The sequence below is a fragment of the Apaloderma vittatum genome, unplaced genomic scaffold (genome assembly GCF_000703405.1).
Source record: "Apaloderma vittatum isolate BGI_N311 unplaced genomic scaffold, ASM70340v1 scaffold22893, whole genome shotgun sequence".
Lineage (NCBI taxonomy): Eukaryota > Metazoa > Chordata > Aves > Trogoniformes > Trogonidae > Apaloderma > Apaloderma vittatum.
The window spans coordinates 1-23,106 of NW_009710177.1; the positions used below are offsets into that span (position 1 = coordinate 1).

At 37.4% G+C, this 23,106-nt stretch overlaps 1 protein-coding gene across 1 annotated transcript in view; it reads left to right on the forward strand.

The window, feature by feature from the left end:
• Positions 1-960: 960 nt before the first annotated feature.
• The window catches only part of LOC104272272 (tyrosine-protein phosphatase non-receptor type 4-like), a gene marked incomplete at its 3' end in the record, with an annotated part of 40,368 nt that continues 18,222 nt past the window's right edge, over positions 961-23,106 (forward strand). The window contains exons 1-5 of the mRNA XM_009867221.1: positions 961-1,075; positions 9,816-9,970; positions 16,459-16,566; positions 20,207-20,249; positions 20,347-20,425. Coding sequence (XP_009865523.1) covers positions 9,833-9,970; positions 16,459-16,566; positions 20,207-20,249; positions 20,347-20,425 — 368 coding nt within the window. The remainder of the gene's footprint in view (positions 1,076-9,815; positions 9,971-16,458; positions 16,567-20,206; positions 20,250-20,346; positions 20,426-23,106) is intronic.

The window sequence follows — 23,106 nt, forward strand, 5'->3', positions numbered from 1 at the left end:
TTTTTTTTTTCACAGATGCTTCTCTAATTTTATCAATTTAGTTTCAAAAGAAGGAAATACATTCCAAAAGAAAAAGCATTTTTAAAATAAATTTTAGAAATATGCATGAAGGTAGTTTTACTTGTTTGTTTATGTACAAAATTGACTGTAATTGGCAAAACTCAGAATGTAAGAAGGTAAGCGCGTAGAGCCTGCAGTCTGGCCTTAAATGTTTAATGATATTATAACCCCTGACAGGGTGCAACTATTGAGGTCAGTATGCCACGATTTTGGAAGACGTTTGGTTTGGCTTTGAGGTTCTCTTTGTAAGAAGCACAGATGAAATTGTTCTGTTGTTTGCTGGTCATGGTATTTGAAAATGATCCTTTCACAGAGTAGGTTGGTACGGTTTACAAATCTGAGGAGCTTAGACCTCTTTAAGATACTGAAGAAATTAGACCCACAAAACTCATTTATTTTTTCAAGTTTCACTGGAGGTGACTGATTATGAGATTTAACTGCTTAATCATTTTAATGTGATATTCTAGTGAATATAGCAATGAAAATAACTTTGAACTTGAGGTGTCTTGAAAATGGAAGTTGTTTCTTAAAAAGAAAATGCTTGAGAGGAGGCAGAAGTGAGTGATAAAAAATACTTACCTAAGCTGCACCGAATTTGTAAAAGTATGAGAGCTCTTACTAAGAAATAAAGAAATAAAAGGAGAACTTAAAGTTTGGAACAATATGAATAAGTTGATTCTTTTGCTACTGGGCAGTTCTCTCAGCCAAGCTGCTCCCGCCCTGTGCGGAGAGCGAGCTTCTTGTTGTAGTGCCCAGGTGTTCTTCGGGTGTAACAGAGCTCACAACCCAAGAGCGACCAAAGAGGTGACCTGCACTGCTCTCCTACCTGAGGGCCAAAAAGCTATGGAGGGGCTGAGTATGTGGGCGCTCAGGAAAAGAGCATGAGGCAGGGTGGCTGAGAGCCAGGGGCAAGGATGGAGTGAGGTCACTTCTTTGGGCAGCACTGCCAGAAGAGTTCCCTTGGTTTGTTTTCTGCTGGAGGAGGAAGCGGAGTTGACAAGCATTTTCCAGGCAGGTAGCCAGACGGGCATTATTTTAATATTTCCAGAGGAAAAATTTGTGGGTTTTGGCAAAACTGGAATTTTCCATGTGAAAATTTCTATTTTGTGGAAATGACATTTCTGATTAAAAAATAATTTTGGTGGAAGGTGTCCAGTTGGTTATATTCAGCCTTAGAATTAGCATCTGCTGTGTTTAAGTCTATTGAAGATAATTTGGCTTAGGTTTAGCAACTCTGAACAGAATATACACAGACAACTTTCCTCCCTCTGTCTAATACTTCAGTTCAAGTGCCAGCCAAAATTCAACTTGAAGTTGGCGATGAGTAGAAGATAGGCTTCTCTGAATTTTGCCAGTTTATTTTCAATTCAGGCTGCCTTCAGCTTCAAAGGCTTCACAACAGAGCTCCCGTGGCTGGAACTAAAGCTCCCAAATCCCCTTGCTGCTCGGGACTTGAAGGCTCTGCTGCGTGATCGCGGTATTGGTCTGTGGCTGATAGCTATCCTGCAGGCTTTCTCCGTCGGTGTGTTCTGTTGATGTCATCTTTGGATAATTGTGGTTGAGGCTTTCACAGCTACAGGATGTGGGACTTCCTTTCATTTATAGTCCCACCAAGTTACAACAAGTAACTTTCCAGCATTTAATGTTTTACTCCATTTTATGTGCTTAGTTGTATACAACCAGCAATTGGTATTTACATGTAACTTCTTTCTCTTTTGGACTTCTGAAATTGTGTTAAACGCTCTCCTGTTTGTAGGTAGGAAACCTGAAATCCAAACCTAATTCTCCCTTGCCACGTTTCCTTGATTCAGTGCGTGCAGTCGGGCTGTTGTTCCAGTTTAGAGCTGCTGATAATTGGTGTCCTGAAAGGACTGGGCTAGGTTATTCTAGCTATGGGCAATTGTACGTTTCATTAAAGACCTGAAGATTACCAGACTCTCTTTAGATACTAAAAAGCTTTTGGTTTCTACTAGGCCTGTAGAGGACTGTAAACTCCTTTTCTAATAGGTAAAGCAATCTTTTTTCTAAGTAGCATAGCAAAGGGCAATCAAATACAGTTACTTTTTGACACTTTGAGGAAAATGGTAGGAAGTTTGGGAATTTTTGCACTTGGATTGCTTTCTCTTTCTTAAGCAAGATATGAAATACTAACTTATTATTATCACCTCATGCTTCTGGTTTTAGTTTATCTGAACTTGCACTCTTTTCTTTTGGTGAGTAAATATTTAGGCTTCCTAATCTTAGAGTTGTGTAGGAGCCAGAATATCCTTTTAATGAAAAATCTATTTTGATCCATTTAACCTAGTTTAAGAACACATTAAAAAAATATGCAAATTTATTTTGAGAAGTTTCTATCAAGATATTTTAGTAGTGTTTCATTATAGTCTTCATTTATTACATCTTATTATAGCATTGAGTCATATAACCAAGAATAAAAGATCTAGCTCTAGGAATGGGAAGAGTTAGATGTAGTAATCATCTGGATTGGCATTTTTAAGGCCATTTTCAAAGAACAGGTTATGGATATAATCGAGTTTCAAATATTGGAGGTGGAACTCACCTGGAAAAATTTTCTATTTATTTCTAGCAACTTTTACACATGATAAAAGCCTCCAAATATCATAAGCTCTGTCCTAGGAAACAAGGTGGCTTTTTTATCAGTGTATTTGCATATTTTGAATATTTTAAAAATATAGGATAATTGAATTCACCATTTTCAACGGTTGGACTTGATGATCTTACAGGTCTTTTTCAGCCTAAACAGTTCTAATTCTATGACTATTTCATGATATTTATATAGTACTCTTGCTGGTTCTTTTTTTTAAATCTTTTTAGGACTACTTCAGCAACCTTCCCTTCTACCAGGTTTAATCTGTCGTTTTCCATCCTAGATTACCTATTTCGGGAGTATGGGCTCCTGCTAACTCCGTGCACGTGTCTCTGCTGCCCGTGGCACTGGCTGAAGTGATCACACAGCGATGCAGTGACCACAGCCCTGCGCCCAGGGGCTCTTCCTCACAAGCTGGCAACTACTCCAGCTGGTGGTTGCCGTCACCTTCTGTTTTATTATTACAGGTCTTAAACTATATCAGTATTTCGACCTAAAGATGGTTCTAGTTTCAGCTGCCTGCTCTCCGTTTCTTCATGCCATGGTGTGCATTTCCTAAACCGTTCTGTAAAGCAGACGTGCTATGATCCAAGTGACTCTTGAAGATCAGTTATAGTTTATTGCTTAATGGAGGGATGAATTCACAGTCTTAAAAACTTACCTGAATAAGTGGATAGAATATTAATTCTCTGGTACCGGCTCATGTATAGGAGAAGCTGATGGTGGAGGAAAGAGGCTAAATTCAACTTCTTTTCTCTCAGCTATGGGACTTTGGGCCCAAAATTTTTGGAAACTCTCTGATGTACTTTAGGGATTAATGCTTTTTTTGTGTTAGGTTTGGCTCTTTATGTTTGAGGATTGAGGATGTGGAAAAGAAGGATGTAAAAGTAGCTTATTCATTGAAATGCAGGTGAGATTATGGACGTTTTTAGGGGCATGTGAGTACAGTGCTATTTATTGCTCTTCACAGTGAAGTACTTGCAGATAAAAATGTCTTTTACTATTCTATACTTCTTGCATCTGTGAGGAATTTAATCAGGCAGCCCGCAGATAATGAGAGTCTTGAGGGAATGTATAAAAGCAGCTGGAGATGAGATAAATCTTGTGTACCAGCTTTGTATAGGGAGCGTGAGGCTGCTCAGGGCCAGGCCCTAGGAAGGGAGCAGGAAGCCCTGACTGAAGAGAGGGGTGAGCTTGGAGTCCCAGGGCTTCCAGCCCCTCGCACATACCTGGGCTAACGAGAGCACAGTCTGATCGCCCACCAGTGAAGAGAAACTTTACCTTTCTGACTTCCAATGCCAGTGCCTCCTTGTATCCCTGCTCTGTTTTGACAACTCTTTGGGAATATAGTGGCACGGAAGGAGTCGTGCTTGTAGTGCGGTCACTGTAACTGTGTCAGTTCATCAACAGGAGAAATGCGACATTCATCTGTTGCAGTGGAAGTTATAGGAAAAGTTTAATAAGTGGCCATATAATAACTCTGTGGGAGTATATTATTTTCCTTAAGCAGAGTCATAGAATGTGTTGGGTCAAAATGGACCTTTAAAGGTCCTGTAGTTCAACGCCTCTGCAGTAAGCAGAATGAATTTGATTAATTTATATATTACAGATAACTAATAAAAAGGAAAGAGAAGATTCTGATAGAGCCCAGAGTCATCAATGGTTCTGTTGCCTGGCTAGAAGTCTAGCTTGGAGCTTTGCACCTGGTTGAAGACCAAGTGAAATGACCCGAAGTTTATGTATCAACTCTGAAAAATTATAGATACTTTTCATTGTTTGGTCACCAGAAAGCAGGAAGAAATGAATGAAGTTTGAACTGCTGGAATGAGTTCAGGATTGTAGTGCACAGGTTGAGTCACTTAATTGAAAATGCATTTCTACTCTGCTTTTATTTATAAGGAATATCCTGAAGCCATGTGCTACATCGGAATTGCTGAAAGCTTTCAAACATTATTTTTGAAAGATAACAAAATCCGAACTTTAATTTGTTGCACTAATGTGAGCTTCCCTCAGAATCATGGATGACTGACTAATGTTTAGCATTTTCAAACTGGTTTTGGTTAAAACATTTAATGTGGTTTCCCTAACATGTTTTCAGTAAACGGATGTGAAGATGGGTTCTAGATATAACTCAGTGTTTGTTTGAAATGCAATGTGTTATATTTCTGTGTTGAAACCTTCAAAATTGTCTTTGTACTTTTAATAGGGTTTTTTCTCCTCCTGATTAAATTGTCTGGACAATTTCAGTAACCATAGGTTTGCAGTCTGTTTAATGTATTCAAGCTACATCATGTTATAAGGATGTGGGTTTTCTCTGAGTCTGGCCTACTTTTCCTCTTCTTGTAGCAAATTCATGTACCGTATTCGACCCAAATGAGCAGGTGGGCTACAGTAAAAATACATGCCTTCTGGATTACTAAAATACCAGCTACTCAAAAAATGGAAATCTGGCAATGCATAGCTCCTTAACTGCTTTAGTTTAGCCACGAAAAATGAAATTTCTTGTGTCCTTATATGTGTATGTGCGTACTGTACCGTGCTAAGGTGGTTGTCTTTGTGTATAGTACACGATACAAACTCTTTTTAAGGCACTCTTCAAGTCGATGAATCGGTTGTGCCTTTGGATAAATAACATTTCACTTCATTACCTTCTTAACTAACTGCTTATTTCTTAAGCTGCTTGAAATTGGTTAGGTTGTTGTACGCCCAAGCAAATTGTCATTTTACTGTATAAGTTTACATAAAAGAACAGAGTATGCAGAAAATTCACTGTGAAGCTTCTGTGTGCTCTTTAATGCCCTAACCAAGCCAGTATTGCAGGAATGTTCTGCCCTTTGATAGGGAACACTCCCTAGAATTGCTTCATCCCTTGAAACCTGAGCTCAGGCAGGAAATGTACAATTTAACTCCCTCCACAAACCTGAGAGTTAAGTGGAGTTTCATTGCACAAGTTCTGTCCTTCTCCAGTTGCTGTAGCAGCGTGTGCTCTCGATTGTTAACGCAAGTGTCTAAATATTTTACATGCTTAACAGAAGATGCTGAAAAATTATAAGCATAAACCTTCACATGCAAAGATAAACCTGATTTAAATCTAGTTTAAGTAATCCACTTGCATGTATGGAAAGATTTTAGCATACGTGGCCATGGTACTGTCCATTACATGGATATGCACACACAGCAGTACTTTGCTTAAGTTAACCTGCTGTTTAAACCAGTTGTTCTCAAACGTTTTTTGGTCAAATCTCACCTTTTGTCTTTACTCCTGTTTCTCTTGAGGCTGCAGATTTATTTTTTTTTGAGCTTGAAGTCAGTCCGTTATTTGCTCTATACTAACTTTAGCTATAAGATATTTTTACTATAGAAGTTTGTAGCCAGTGTGGCTGAATTTTTACGAGTTTTGTCATTTTGCATATCAGTATTTGCCAGGAAATCAGCTAGTGAGATGGCTGGCTATTGCCTAGGAGGCTATAAATTGTAACTGGTATGTTTTCAAAACATATAGCAGGAATACCTGTGAGGAGAAACAATATTGTGTTCTTGTTGCATATATTTCTGGAAGACAGGAGTAGTAAGGATGATATGGATACGTTTGATGCCAATTATATTGTAAAACAAATGTGTCAGTAAGACCAGGAACTGCAGAGTCTGTCTGTGCTTTACAACTGCATCCTTTTTTGAATGTGCATATGCTGATAGGGGTTTAAATATGTGTTGTATACACGATTGGCCACAAAGCAGTTACATGTAATAGCATTGGCAGGTCTTAGAAGGAGGAGTGTCTTCGAGAGAGTGTGTGATGGTGAAGATACTTTAACATAATCCCTGCATACTTCCATTGTTTCTTTGCTGACATGTGGTGAAAGAGTAACTAAGAGAAAATACTCTGATTTTGTCACCTTCTCTGTTACTGTCATGGCTGTTCAATTTCCATTTTGTAGAGGTATTTCAGGATTTTCAGTTAGTGTACTTAGTTGTATTCTGTAGTTCTAAAAGCCGCTTAGTTTCATGGAAGAAACTTGTCTTCTACAAGGTGTCTCTTCAGGCTACTGTGTGGTGTTACGGGGCACGTGGAATATAATGCTTCATTGCTAAACCTGAAAGTTCAAACATGGTGTGCTGAGTCCATGAAGAAAACATTCATGAATGGTTGGTGTCCGGCATAGTGTGACTGTGAGCTGCGCACCAGGATGGTGCTAAGCTCCAGTCCGTGGAACAGCACGTGAGGAATAGTTTTATGTATCCTACTCATTTCTTCCTTCCTTAGAGAGAGTGAGAAGGTATCGCCCTTCAGGTCTGTGAGCTAGATGAACTATTTTTCTGATCCAATACAGCTGGTCCCATTTCTTTAGTGAACTCAAAGTATTCAGTGCCTTCCCTCTTGAATTTGACCATTTTGTTTATGATAATTTCATCTATGATTTCCTTTATGTACATTGAGAAAGACCTGAGTCACTGCCTCATACTATTTTTGGGGTTTGTTTGGTTGAACTGAAGATGATCTGTGTTACAGCAAGAACCTTGTGGGTCTATTGAAGGACACAGTGAATGGTTGCTTGGTATTAAAGGCTTCTGAGGATCACTGAAGGTGGATTTTCTCTTTGCTTGCTCTTAGGAATTTGTTGCTTCTGTCTAGTTTAAGATAGTGATGAGGAAGGAAGATGTACTATTGGTTTTGATCAGCAAATAAGACCAAAAAAGGGAAGAGAACAGGAGGAAAAGATGAGATTTGCCTTTTCCCTTAAAGCATGATATTTTCTGGCCTTTAACAGGTCTTTTTTTCTTTTTTGTGTGTGCTACAGAATTGTGGATTAAATAAGATCCTCCTAGCTCACTACTGAATAGTTCTGTGAGGACAGCAATACTTATTTGGAAGCTAAACAGCCCAACTTTGTACACTGATGTTTGTGTTCGTGGGAGAGGACTCTAAAATAACCCTCACTGTGTCTTAGTTTCTTTGTCACTTATTGAAACACTTGTATAATATGCTTGTCAAGGGATTGTTTCTGTGATATGGATAAACAATTTTTAATCAAGTTGTTTTTCTGAAACCTTCCTGGATTCAGCTCACGGGCAGATACCACTCTAAAGACTTGACTATAGTTGCGGCTTGGGGGGCTGTGCTGATAAAGATACTGAATGGCTAGTGAGGAGATTAACTTTTAGATTGTGCCTACGTGACAGAACAGTGTTTGTGAATTGTTACGTTGCTGGCTTAGATCACTGGTGTGGAGATTCAGTTCCTGTTCGCTGTTGAAGGTTTTCTTCTGCCTGTTATTTTTGATACTTGAAGAAGGCATAGCAGAAGCAGCCTCTTCATGAGGAGCTGTCAGACATGTACTTTCTTGTTTAGACTTTACTTTGGGGCTTTAATGTTTGTGACACGATTTTTCATTACTTTATTGTTAAGAGAACGTCGTGAGTTTAGTTTGCAGCTGGTGGGTTTATCTGGTATCTTTATCCTTCCTCAGTTTGTCATGTTGGTTTAGCAAAACAAAAATAAACTTGCTGTAGTTCTACATGACTACAGCACTGCAGTTCTGAAGCCAGAGGGAATGACTAGCCAACAATAAAAGCAAGCTGTCTCGTAAGGAAACAAGTACTGTTTAATCTGAAAATTCTGGTTAAGTCAAAACTGAAATATTTTGCAAGGATGGATTAACATCAAGAAGATGTTTTTATGTCTGAGATGCGTGGTCATGCTGAAAGAGCTGACGTTGTGCTCTAGAAAAGCAAAAATAAACCAGGGATTTTTAGGGCAGTCACTGGGGAGGTTGGCTGCAGGCAGTGGGAAGAAGGTTTAACTGCAGAACCACAGCCTTTCCTGTTATGGGTGACGGATCTTGGCCTTCCCCTTTCCCACAAGGGCTTAAGTATATAAGTTATGAATTGTTCAGGAGGGAATTGATCCTTTTCTTGTTAGCCCTGTTCATTTGTGTTCTGGAGCACAGATATGTATTATCATCCAGGCAAGCTCTCTAATTGCTTCTGGGATGTTGTTGTCCTCTGCTAAATTCTGCCTTTTTTTTACCATACTACACACCCGCCGCCTCACAGAACAGGAAGCAAACACATACATGTTTTTTCAAGTCTTCAGGTTTTCACAGAATAATGAAAATCAATCATTTTACACAGTTCTCAGAATACCTGGTTTTTTTCCTGCTTTTTAAGGCATTTTAGTTTTCTATCTCAGTACATTCTCTACTGAAGTTATGAAACTTTGTTTGCTTACGCCCTTGTCAAAGGATGTAGAAATAGTTTGCCGAGTGTGTAATTAAGTGAATCACAGGCCCTGATCCTGTGAGGTACTTAAGAAAGTAACTAGTATCATTGGATAGGGCTAATAGCATCAGGTGTGCACAGAAGTACTTGGTTGGACTGGGTTTGCGTGATAATTGTTAGAATCTTAGTTTTGAAACGTGCAAGTCACATTTCAATTCTTTTATTCTCTTTATCAGCACTTAGCATGGGGTGTGGACGTGTGTTGGCCATGATTCCTTATTTGGACAATAAGAATTGCTTGTGCTTCCAAACTAGATACCTAAATGCAATCAAATTGACTTAGAAGATTCAACAGTTTGAGAAACCTTTATCTCTAGTAGAATTTTAAAAAGCACGATGTTTTTGTTATTGCTGTGGATTCTCATGTCTAATGCTTGTACAATGAGTGCTTTAAAGAATAATACGTCAAACTCTTTGTGTATTTGCTTTCTTCCTCATTGTTTTTCTCTGTAAAGCTTTTTGGTGTAAGGTGTGGTTTTTATGCTGTTTTGCACTGAAATTAATTACTTAATTGCCTCTAATATTGGAAGCCTAGTTGTCATGATGCCCAGCAGTTAAAATGCTTTTTGAAGTGAAAACACTACTCTGAATCTTTGGAAAAAAAGAAACTAAACTCACAAACCAAACAAAATAGGGAGGGAGTGTACAATGGGCCGAAAGTACAGGACTGAATATTTTGGAATAAAGTTGTGTTGTAATTTGTAGGACATGGTTTCATTATTGGGTACCATGAATTTAGTACTTATTTTCCTTTTGTCTCTGATGGACTCTTTTTTACAATGGACTTGTTGTTGCTTACTTTTAAGTATGACATTTGTGCATTTGCATTTTTTGATCCTGTTTAATTTTATTTTTGTTTTGCCTAAAGACCCAGTGTGGACAGTAATGACCGCACGTTTCCGATTGCCTGCTGGCAGAACCTACAATGTACGAGCATCTGAGCTGGCACGAGACAGGCAGCATACAGAGGTGGTCTGCAACATTCTTCTCCTGGATAACACTGTACAAGCTTTCCGAGTTAATGTAAGTAACTTGCTTATTCCTTGCTTTCCTCAGCTGGATTTATATGGCGAGAGTTTGACCTTCAAAATGGTGTTAAGTACAGAACAGAAAAGGGAGGTTATGTTCAGGCAGACATGCTTCTACATGTACGTACTAAATCACTGTGAACTTAGTCATTCTGGCATCCTCTGTACACATCTTCATTTCCAAATTGAATATATGAAGCATAATTTAGTCCATGAAGAGAATAACTAGAAATAAAGTCGTGCAGTGGAAATGGAAGACAGCTTTGCCACTGAGTCAAATGAGAAGCAAGCTTTTGTTTTGCTCCATTCTGGTGTTTGCATTTTGAGCGTAAGGTGTAATGGTAACTCTTCTCATGACTGTATAGCTGTGGTCACTCATGCGTACAATTATATTGGTTACGGCTGTCATCTTAAAGTAGCTTTTTGCTTTTTTCTTTTCCCATGCTTAAACTCACCATCTTCTAATAGGCTAATGAAGGGGGCGGGAAAGAAAATGGGAAGTTGGTTGCTGAATGTGGAGGTCTGTTACTGGGATTAGTGACTAACTTCTACATATGAGCCTGGAATCTGAAATAGGTTATTAATCAGATTTTCTAATCTGTAAACCTTGGTAAGCAGTTGAAATGAAAACATTCATGATTTTGCGCCCGTGTTCACAGACGTGGAGCCATTTCTTTCAGCTACTTGAGAGGAAGGAACTCACGAACAGGCAAGGACCTCACAAGAGATCATTAAAGCATTTAAAGTGATCTTTGTGTGAGAAGAACCAGAAATCAACAGAAAAGAAGCTGCAGGGTATCCTGGGGCAGGAGAACTCAGATTTTAGCTTATGAGCTATAGAATTGATGACTTACATGGAGAAAGGTTGAATAATGGGTTGGAGAAAGTTACAGATGGCATGATTATTAAAGCTTTTCAGGAGAAAGCTGAACTTCAGCCAATGGAGTAAAGGAGTCATTAGATATCAAATAGATTGTGGGACTTCAAATAGGAAGTGAGAGAGAAACTGAAACAGTTTTCAAATCTATGTGAAGAAATTTAATTTGGACTATTTGGAAAAGTTCTAATATTCAGTAATTATATTCAATTCTTACGCAGTGTTCAGTGGAGTTTAGTTACACGTTTGAATGTTTTAGGGAAGATTTGTGAGAGTGACTGCATTTCTCTCTTCTGTAATTTGGTGGTTAGAGCCTGTGCAGCCTGCAGCTGCCCATCAGAGGAACAAAATCTCTATTAACTAGCAAAAACTTGCAAAGATCCAGCGTCAAGTACCTTAAGATTTAGAAGTAGATTTGGTAGTTACTTGGTTTAGATATTTCAGTCAGGATAGAAGGCTTTATGATGTTCTCTTACAGCATTTTTATAGCTAATTCAGGAGCTCTTCGACTTTTTGGGACTTCTGAGTAGTTAAGGGTGGGAATTTTGAACAGTGGAGCTGTAGGAGGAGTGACCAAAGACTTGAATTTATCAGCATTAAGCCACACTTCCTTTCTGGGATAATTACTCTTGTATCAATTTTCCCATTTTCTTTACAATATTCCCCTCCTCTTCTGTATCTCTTGTCTTCTCATCCTTGCTAACAGTTTCCTGGCCTATACTGCCTACCAAAAAGCAGTGTGTGCAGAATGTAGTTGGAGACAAAGCATTAAAAGTGCAAAAGCAATGGTAAATATTGTGTCCTTTGCTTTAAGGTGCATGAGTTTTCCATTGAAATATCTATCTTGCAGTTTTTTCTTTGTTTGTAAGAGTTGGCTAAAATAAGAAATAATTGCTGTGCAATAGGTATGGGAGATTATGCTTCTTTTTGATGTAGGTTGTTCAAAAGCTCTGTTTTTAGAGAACGCTAGTGCCTGTCTAGAGTAGAATCACAGGTTATAAATCCTCAAACATCTATTTGGTCTCTCCCAGGAAAAAAATACATAATACACTCTTGCCAACTCCCTACTGTACTAAATATTTTAGTTGCATGGACCACACTTTACTGGTTATACACGTCAACCTGCAAGTTTGTCTATTAAAACTGGGTTTAGAGAAGTTCATTGGCACTGAACATTTTGATCTCAGGTCTTAGCCTCAATCTGTTTTTCAAGAACAGGGATTACTAAGAGTATTCAGTCATAGCAAACGTTAACTTACATGGTATACAGATTTTCAGGGTTTATAGCTGTGTTTTACTTTATTATGGTTGACACAGTACTTGGCAATAAATATGTATGGAATTGTTTTCAAAATAGGAAGAACAAAGATAACATCATATAAATTAGCAAGGCTTTATCTCCTGGTAATTGCTATCGGTATTCGGTATGCTAATGACTGTAAATCTTAATCATCTGGAGTATGAGTGCTGTATTAATAAAAATATGCTCAAATGCTATTTGTTCTCCAGCAACGAAGTACCGATCACAGACAGTGTCTCTTGATAATTTATGTGGCATATTCTAGGTTCACATTTCAACGAGCCGTTTCCGTTGATCTGCAAAATACGCATTCTTTGTGCTAAGCTTTACGTTTTATAGAGTGTAACAAGTCAAATCAGGCAATCCCTGTTGATCGTAGCCAGGCAAAGGTTATTTTGCTTGTAGGCAGGAGAATCAGTTGGAGTTAACCTGTGCATCTGTTTGGAGAGTAGAAATCCTTCCTGTAAAATGCTCTGCTTACCAAATTAAGATCTACTTTGACCATGACAGGTGTGCTCTGTGGAATGTATAGCTGGAAGAAGCGAGACTGGCTTGAGCTAATAATGTGATTTGCATTACTGTAAACCTGCTTCTTCAAATTGCTTTGATTGGTTTTAATTGTTTAAATACCTCAAATTGTATCTTTTCTGTGCAGGCTAGCTTAATTTCATTCCCTGAAAGCCAGTACATAGATACAGAGATCATACTAAACTTGAGGGAAAACTGAGTCAAGGTAGATGGCATTAGTTGTTCCTTGAGCAAGGCTACTGGGTTAGAAGTAATGAACAAATGCTTCAGTTTAGAGCCTTTATTATCTCAGAATTCTCTTCAAACTTAATGAATTTACAATTTAATGGAAGTAAAATCTGGAAATCTGTAAAATAACTTGAACGAAAGGAAAAAAAAAGCAAACAAAATACACCAGTACCTCTGTCATTTCAGAACTGAAAATTTTCAGTAATTTAATTTCTAGCATTACTTAGTTGCTTCGTTTTTTCATTTAGCCAAGAAAAATAACAGCCTGTTTGGAAACTTTTTTAAAACTAAGCTACTAACTTATTGCAAACCTGATGTAAGCTGCAGAATGCAAGGAGACAGTAGTGCAGTGCTGGCTCTTTGGGGAGTCGCAACACAAGTATTGGGGTGAACTGTGAGAGGAGACGCACCAGGGCTGTCGTCAGTGGCGGAGCAGCAGAGCCTCCTGCAGACCTGTAAGCAGCAGAGCCCTCCAACCCCTCCACGAAAGCCCAGGACCTGTCATCCCATTCCTCTGTCATCAGAATTCCAAATTTGTTCGGGCTGACACGGCAGCAATATCTCCTGGTGTTTGCTGTAGACGTGACCAGTGGCAAACCCAGAGCATCAGGAATATAAACTGCGGAAGATGGTTGTAGTTGGTAAGCAGGCTTTAGACCAGTGTAATTGCAGATGTTTTCCTAAATTTTCAAACATGGATGTTTGCAAACAGCTAATTTTTTTGTGATTAGAAATGAACGTCTGTATATCTAGTGGTACTAGCTGCTAGCTGATAGATGCTTCGTAAAGTGCAGTTAAATATATTTGATCTCTAGTGTAGATGCCGGATTTCTTCTGAAAGATTTTCTTCTTCGAGCAGTGATTGATAAATACACATAACATTCTAATATTCCAATTAAGAAAAAATGTTGATACGTTTTATATCTAACTACAGTTTTATGTGAGATATTTCCCGTTTTTCATGTCTTTTCCCATTATTCCCTGTTTTAAGAAGAGATGTTAATATTTTAATTGATCTAGAGGAATAAAGAAAATTTCTTTTTCTGCTAATCCACTTTTATTGACTCATAGAATGGCTTAGATTTGGAAGGGACCTTAGAGATCATCTAATCCAACCTCCTGGTTTTGCTTTTTTATTTATTTTTTTAAAAAAAGCAGAAGTAGAAACTTGATTTTATGCCTTTTGTAATTTGTAGCAGCTATTCTGTGGTTATGGTAGTATTACGAATATTTTAGACCTTTTACGACAAGCAGGATTATGACTTTTACCTGCTCTGGCAAGCTACAGCATCATTATATAAATGTCAGAGCTGGGTTAAACTGAGGTCTAGTTTTACTAGATGCTTATCTTTATTTTGCACTGAGAGTAAAACCTTGTGATCAAAACAAATGCTTCATGTTGAAACTAGTCTTCTCTTACCAAATTTGCTACTCTGTTGCAGGAGAAATACCTTCCTTCAGGTCCTGAAATGACGTTCTTTGTTCGAAATGTGTGAAGCTTTTTTGTTAGGAAATGTCTGTTCACATATTTAAGGAACAGTGTAAATTCTCAGTTTTAGATTGGAAAAAACCCTACAGAACCGATACCTGCATGTGATTTGAAGAGTGCCAGCTGTGGTAAATGTAACCCTTAACTTGAGTTCAGATCGGCTCCCATTTTCTGATAGTTACTGTCAGAAGTTCTTAGTTTGAGTTCTGATTTAAATTTACACAGGGAAAGATGCCAAGAAGCAATTAGTGTTGGTATGTAATTTTAAAATTAGTTTTATTTGCTGAAAAAATTGTACTGATTGCTATTTTATTTCAAAATATATCAGAAACTCCTAATTTAGTAAAAATGAAAGTGGCTATTTTTGGATTGTGTATAAAAATTACCCTATGCATTTATACTGTTGTGTATTTATTATGTTAACGTCTGTTGTTTTTTTCTTCTTTACTTGTTTTTAGTTATCGGAGAGTAAAATTTTCAGAAATGAACTGTTTAACAATGGTACTCCTGGCTGTTCATTTTGTTAAACATCAAGAAATTTTCTCTGTATGATTTTTTCTTTTTAAATAACATCATTCAAAGTAAATACAGCAATTCTTAGATCAATTTAACTTACCCAAATATATATAGGACCTGAAATATATGTCTTACGGAGTTTCAGCTTAAATGCACAGAGCTATGCTTATGGTTGTCCTGCTGGGATCATTTCAAGCATAGTTTGTTGATAACTATTTTGTAATTTTTTTATTATTACGAAGCTTTGTGAAGTTTTTAGCCCCCGATAACTGGTTTTGACAGTTTATTCAAGTGTAATTTCAGCTGAACAAAAAAAAGAGTTTTGCTAGGATGCTCTTAGATGTTAACAAATGTCTGAATGTGATTTGTAGATTTTTCTTGCATGTGGATATTAATGAAATTCTTGCAAACTTATTTTGACCTTTTAGTAACACACATTTTAACAGCTGCAAAATAAACTGTTATACAGTCTTTATAAAAAGTGAGCAGAATGGCATTTTTTAAGAAAAGTTTAAAAACTCCAGTGAACGAGGCAAAATGTATCAAATCCACCTTAGCATGTATAATACTTGCCACCTAGAAGATTATTAGAAGCTTGCTTGGTGCCAGAGAGGTAGAAAATATGGGTAGAAGGTGTATCAATCATCTCTTTCGTATTTATTTTATTTGACAGTTGTTTTTGCAGAATTTTTTCTCCTCTTTTGTACTTCAAGAAGTTATGACACTTCTTTGGGAAACTCCCTTCAAATTTCACCAAATGTATTTATTGACTCCTGTCATAATGACACACTCGGCATTTGAGTTTGTGTTGGCAGTGTTTTCCGGTCAGACAAATATTTACTAGGTACCAACAACTGCAGATTCTTTTAATAGCATTTTGAGGGTAAGATTTGTCCCTGTAGTAGAAATCAAATCTGGTCACTTACTTCTGAAAAGCAATGTTACTGTTATTCAGTTCTTTTGTAGAAGTTCATTTAGAGTCAAGTCGCATATTTGAGAGAACACACTTAAATGACAATTCTCTGTTAAAATACTGGGCTCCTTCAGGTGTCTGTGCCATTTAACTTTGGAAATATTTTCAGTATGCTGGTTCATCTACATTCGGGAGTAGGTTTTCAGATAAGATAGTAAGAATAACTTGTATAGACCTGTACTTTTAAATTCATTGACCCCAAACAAGGCTGCAAATTTCTTTGTCAAATGCTAGTCTTTTTTCCTTTTCTTTTTGTTTTTTTAGTACTCCCTTTAAAAATATCAAATCTGGCTAATGAATGGCTTTCGGGAATAATGATTTAGCTAGTTGAGGAGTGAGGAGTTCTTACTGTCAGAAAATGACAAAAAGGAAAAATAATAATTCCTTACACATTTCAAAGAGAGGCATGAAGCTCATTTAAAAATAGTGCTCCTAGGATACACTTAGTGATTTTTAAAATTTAGGCTTGTAGAGCACATCTGAAAGAATGTGTGTGCACTCTGGTTGCCTGAAGTCTGTGTGTTCAATTATGTATTTGTTCACTGAAAAAAAGTATCTATTTTTCTCTGCAGAAACATAATCAGGGACAAGTTCTGTTGGACGTAGTCTTCAAGCATCTTGATTTGACAGAGAGAGATTACTTTGGTTTACAGTTGGCTGATGAATCTACTGATAACCCTGTAAGTTGAGTCTTTTATAAATACGGTTTTATAACTCAATCATGTTCATTGCTATGCTCTGTCATTGTAAAGAGAAGCAAATATAACCCATTGCAGTGTTGCACCATCTTCTCCAACTGTGCTGTTTGAGCGATAACACTTTGTAGTTATAAAACTAAATTTAATAGTTACAAGTTTGGAGTAAAATGCTGAGATGCGTACTTATGAAATAAGACCTTAAAAGGGTTTTGCTTGTAGAGTTTACAGCTGTACTGCTCAATCCTGATTGCTTGAAGAATACTTGTTGTGTACTCTCTTTTATGGATATCAAATGTTCAATACTTGTTTTAAAGTGCAATTTAACTAAGTGTTATTTCTTATAATACAGTTCTTTACCTAGTTCCCATTATATGTATATTACAGTAATGGGGTCTAAATTTATCTCCCAACTTATGTGTGTCAAAAGTCATTTTTATTCACAAAATGTGCAGAATGTGATCTGCAGAGATAAGTGAAACTGTAAAGCGTTAATGACTCAGTAGACAGTGCAGCTTTCTTTGATAAGTGCAGATTTCGTTTACTTTGTTTTATGAAGAGCAACTGCTCAAAATAGAAGGAATACTTCTTTTCTATTACTAAAAGATTTTTTTTTCTTTTTACTTATTTTTAATGCCTTTATTAATGTAGAAGCGGGAGAAAGAAGTCACAATACAGCCATGATTTTATTCTGCTTCAATAGTGAACTACTTCCACGTTTCTTTCTTCTCTAGAGCAAATTATTCTTAATTATATTCTTATTTTAAATTCTGGTAGCTAAGATTGTTGATATGAATAAAGCTGTGTAGACATTTAACGAAGTTCTCTTTTGTAAGTTCATGGTTAGTTCTGTTAAGACATTGGCAGGCTGGCCGCATTTATTCTTTTTATTCTAAACTTTCTTTTCAGGCTGGAAAGACGTAGGCATGCTGTAGAAAAGGCTGAATTATTTTTCAACTTTGTTTAAGTAATATCAATGTTTCGCTCAAAGTTCAGAAGTTTGTAGTGTTTCTCGTTCTCATTTATCTGACTCTCCAAAGCTTAGACCTCAAAGCTCTCTTTTTTTACTTTATCTGTCTGGGGGCAGTTGAACCCAGCACAGTAATGGATGTGGTTAAGAGTTAGTCTGGCAGAAGAATGACTTCACGGCTCTTTGATATAAGCACATGCTTTAAAGGTTTAGTATTTATTGACTTCTAAATATTTTGGCTTTTCAGCACAGATCTAGTTGCCATGAAGACAATGTGTCAGAGCTAAATAGAAATGTTACCAATATTAGTCATGTAAGCTTAAAGAGTTTATGGGTTTAACTGTTTTCAGTTTTTGAGATCAGTTTACTTTTACACGTGGTTCATTTGGACAAGGGACCCAAGTTGGACTCACAGATGTTCCTATTAGTTGTGAAATAACACAGTGGAGCATTGCTAAGATACAGTCAGTACAGCAGGACGTAAAGGTGATGGGGAAAGGGGATTCAGCTAATCGAGTGTGAAACCCGTATTGTGCCTAAACGAGGATTTTGTAAACTGCACAAGCTTTATGTTTTTGTATATTAGTGAAAAAGTACAAGTCGGTGCAAGAAGGCCCTGATGCTGTGTACAGCTGGTGCGATGTGTTTGGCAGGGGCCAGGGGCTGTGGGTGCCCGGAGCGATGCTGAGAAGGGGGTGTTGGTGCATAACGAGAGCATCACTGTGGAGGGAGCAAGTAAGGGGTCATTGCTGCGGGAGGAGACGGTACTGAGGTGACTCTCCAAAGGACTGAGCTACAAACTTTATGGATCCCCTCACCTACCTGCCTCTCAGGCTTACTGGGAGGTACATGAGATAGCACGTCTTGCTAGCAGCACCTTGGCTCATAAAGTTCTGGTATGTTGCCCAAGTCCTGTCAACTTAAGCTTCTTTACGCTATTAAGTAGTTTAACCCTCTGCAGTTTCCCAGAGATAAAAATGACCTTCTTATATTTGAATCCTATGTTATCAATTGAAAGCATGGATATTGCTTGTAAATATTTTGGCTTTTCAGCACAGATCTAGTTGCCATGAAGACAATGTGTCAGAGCTAAATAGAAATGTTACCATGATTATGATTATGGTTCCAAAACCCCCTTACTATTCCGTAGTTTGAGCTGTGCTTGTACATAGCAAATGGATGTTTACAACCAGAAGGAAGTGTAAATGCAAGATTTTCTACTAGGCATTTCCATTCCAGGTGTTCTGGATTGACTGTAATCTCAAACAGTGGTGTACACACACACACACACACACACACACACACACACACACACATTTAAGGATTATCAGTCAGATCTGTGCATTTATCAGATACATTGGATCATAACCCCTTGCTTAAAGAAACTGAGGTATGTTTCACCATGTTTCGAAAGACTGTTATAATAAAATACATGTTTATCCTTGGCTAGAGAGTCCTTCCTTAAGCCTTTACATTTAATCTTAAAAGTTAATTGATCCTGTGTGAGGTGTTTTTTTTGACCTAATTACACTCTTTAAGCTATATCAAACAATCTCTTTTGTTCATCTTAAATCATCTAGTACAAGGATATAGCATTTGAATGTAGTAATTATTTGTTATTTCCAAGGAATAAAATGACTCAGAACTAGCTTCAGATCCATAGTGTGTGTCAGGTAGCTCTGTGTGTTTGCTTCCTCCTCCCTCCCATAAAAAAAAAGAAAGGTAGTTACATGCTGTACAGGGTTAAGTCTGTCACTTCATAGAACCTGTGGCCATACAGCAGTTTCCTGAGGCTTGCAAGTTGCATTGCAAAGCAGGTTGAGAAATCAAACAGGATTTATAACAAAGACTTAGGAGTTAACTGCACTGCATTGGTATATGTGGAGTCTGATGGATTGCTGCTGGGGAGTGATTTGTGCAATGTGTAGGGTGTTCCAGAGAACTGTACTTATATCTGAAATTTGCAGTACTGACTTCTGTAAAGATCTGTGTGTGCTTCCCCACAGCAGCATTCTCCCGTGAAGATGAGTAGGATTGGGTGCTGTTTGGTAAAATTGCCCTGTAGTCCTTAATCCAGTGGTCTGAGAGCTTTAGCCTCTGGTTTCCAGTCACAATGAGTGATTTAGCAGAGATTATACTCATGCTGAAAATTTGAAGAGAATCTGTGAGGTAGTGGGATCACTCTCTGGGTGTGTCAGAGCTGCAAAATACAGAGTCAAAAGTACTGGAACTGGTTTAAGCAAATTAGCTTCTGAGCTGGGTAAATTAGCCTGCTTATAACTCTTCAGTGCCAGAGTTAGTTCACCTGAGATAATGAGTTTAAGAGTAGCTGAAGATTGTTAAACACTGTAATTGAGTTCTAACCTCTCTCAGGCTCATGTGACGATCGTTGAACCGAGTAGCAGTCAAATTACTGTTGTGAGAGCCAGATATTTGGACAACAGAGGTTAATCTCAGGGAAGGAACAACGGCTACTGCTGATTATAACGTTGGTGGTTTTTGAGAATTAGTAACAAGACTCTGTGTACCAGTAAGACGTTTTGGTAAAAGAACAAGTAAAAATAGTAGAAAAGCAACGGTGTCTTTTATGTTTTTAAGACTGTAATTTGCACTTTTTAGTTTCTCTAAAGTTAGTGTTATAATTTGTCTTTTCAGAGGTGGCTGGATCCAAACAAACCTATCAGGAAACAATTAAAAAGTGAGTACATGTATGTATTTGGTCAATTTATTTATTGCTATTATCCTGTTTTTCCAGGGTACTCTGATTAATAAGAAATAACTTCTCTTTACTGTAGGAGGATCTCCTCACAGTTTGAACTTCAGAGTTAAGTTTTTTGTAAGTGATCCAAACAAGCTCCAAGAAGAGTATACAAGGTAGGTCTAGTTAATTTGTCAATAAAACATTTTTCCAGAAGGCTTACATTTAAGGGCAAAATGATCATTATTTTTTTTTTAGGTGTAACACGGAAGCTTTCTTTGAAATCATTTTTTGTCATATGTGCAAGCTTCTAATTTTGGCCTGATAATTACAGATACGAACTGTATAGTCGCACCAAACCAATATTACACATTTGTATGCGATGTGAAGTAATTACATGAGGTAAATAGTACCAAGCAGAAACAGAGAAGGGAAAATAGAGGAGAGTCAAAAATTATTCTACTGTTCACCAATGAGTACAAATTTAATTTTATCCTTACTTGTGTTCTCCTTTTCGAGTAAAGAATTCCTGAGCTTTTTGTTTTGTTTTTTTTTAACTTGTTTCCTCCTTCTCTCCAATATTCTGCCTGACATTAATAAAATTATTCTCTGTGTATGTGGTTGTAGTCCTAGCTTTAAGCTTGTAAGCTTATTTTGATAGTAATGTATTGAAGTCTACTGAAGAAAATGGTCAGTGTGAATCAAGATAGGGAGGTTTGTGTGTTGCAATTAGTCCCTGAAGAAACGCCTCTAATTATTAGTATTCTTACTTATGTAGAGGACCAGAACTAATTGGCATGATTTGACAGATTGGAATTTTTGGATGTCAGCCATTCTGAAAACAGGTCAGCCCAGTTCAAAAACAATTTCTGAATTATTAAGGATAGCTTTTAAAAAATAACTACCAAAACTGTGAAAATTTGACTCTACATTTATTTATAATTTTTTTTGAGATGTCATATTTTGGACAAAATTTTTCACTCATCTGTGCAGAGAGAATTTACTGCAGTGAGTTCCCGAGATCCCGGATCAGGCTTTGTTTTACTGAAATATTTACTCTAGAAGAATTTGGCAATTTGCTACATCAGAATGATGAAAAATGTGTTATTTGAATTAAAGAACAATGTGTAATATTCCTAAGGAGGTGGAAGAAATAGTAAATGTTGTTCAGTGTGAAGTAAACAGTGAAGAAGAACGAAAACTGTTTACTTTAAATGTTGTGCTGTAAATACAAAGCTATAAATGTGGCATCCTTTTATATGAGAAATGATGTATGATTGCTGTATCTAGGTCAACTCTGGCTTTTTTGCTAATAGGCTTAATTGCCCCTGAGAAAACTTGTTTGCATTTGGAATTACAAAGAGAGAGTTATTATCTGTGGGTTGGCGGTTGGTTTTTTTTTTGGAGTGAAGTTAGGATGCCATGTCACAAATGTGATGTCCTTTCATGTAATCAATATTCCCCCCAAAACAAAGAAAAGAAACAAACTTCTGGTAATTCCAGCTCAAGCTGAGACTTTTCAAAGATGCTCAGTTTTCATAAATGTCACAGAAACAGAGGAATGAGTCGACACATGGAGCAGTATGGATGGACGTCAGGGAAAGGTTCGGTGCGGGTTTGTGTCTTACGAGACCTCTGCGCATTCCTGTAGGGGAAGCAGGTTATGACTGTCCCAGGTCAGGAGAGGTCAGTGGGAGCTGAATTCGTTTTGGAGAGTTTAGCTTTAGGAACTTGTCTTGGTAGGACATGAAGCTTCATTACTTCTGCTCAGGGCCGAAAGATGTGCTTATTGACATGGATTCCAGAATAGCCTTTTGTGTCTTCCTGTGCAGAGAAGATGAAGCCATAACAATGCGATGACACCATCACTCTTCTAGCTGAATTTGTGGCACAGGCTGTTTCAGGTCTACGTGGCTAAAGCTTCTATTGATTTCCCCTTTTGCTCCATAATAGACAAGGCTTCGGTGCTTGAACCTGGCTGGTTAGCTCATAAGCCATTTGCTTCACTCTGGGCTGAACCCGGTGGATGGAGAATTAACTCTGCTTGGTGTTCCTTAATTATGAGGTCTCTTAAGTACCGTGGAATATTTCTAGTAAAGTATTTCACAAAGAAAACTAAAATAAGTGAAGGCGCATACACATACAGAATGTTTTTGTCCTGCTTTTTTTCAGCCGTAAATGTTAACAGGAAAAATAGGAAAAATTGATTTGTTATGACAGGTAAAGAAATTTTGCTTTATCTGCCTCTTTTTTTTCAGTTTCAGTGCACATTTTAAGATGGAAAAATACAAAGTATTTTGAGATCTCTAAAGCCTGGCTAATATCTCAGTTTTAGCTTTGTGATTTTAATACTTTAAACTAAGATTCTGCCGTTCTGGCCAGTTAAAGAACCTTTTTAGGTGGTTTTGCAGGACTTGAACGTACAGGCTAACATCTTCACTTCTCTGTTTGCAAGTGCTTTTCCTCCTTTTATTTCGAACATTGGAGAATTTCATCTTTCCACTACATTTACTCTGTGAATGACTGGATTTCATTGTGTGTGTTTGTGAAAGTCTTAAAATTGTAAGCTAATCCACTTTTTGAAGACTATACAATTACTAGAAGTCATGTGTAATAAAGTGATATATTTTGGTTTTATTTTCTTGGTGCAAGTTGCCACTGGGAAATACTTCATGTGTGGTTTCAGTCGAACTTGAACTAGGTGGCTTTGATAAGTAGTTTTGATGAGTGTTTATAATGAACGGGCGGGGCTGACTCTCTGCTTTCAAAACAGAACTTCAAGAGGGAAACCAGATGATTTTTATATTAATAATAATGTAGGAGGTCCCAGAACAGAACAATTCCATAAGAAAGCAGG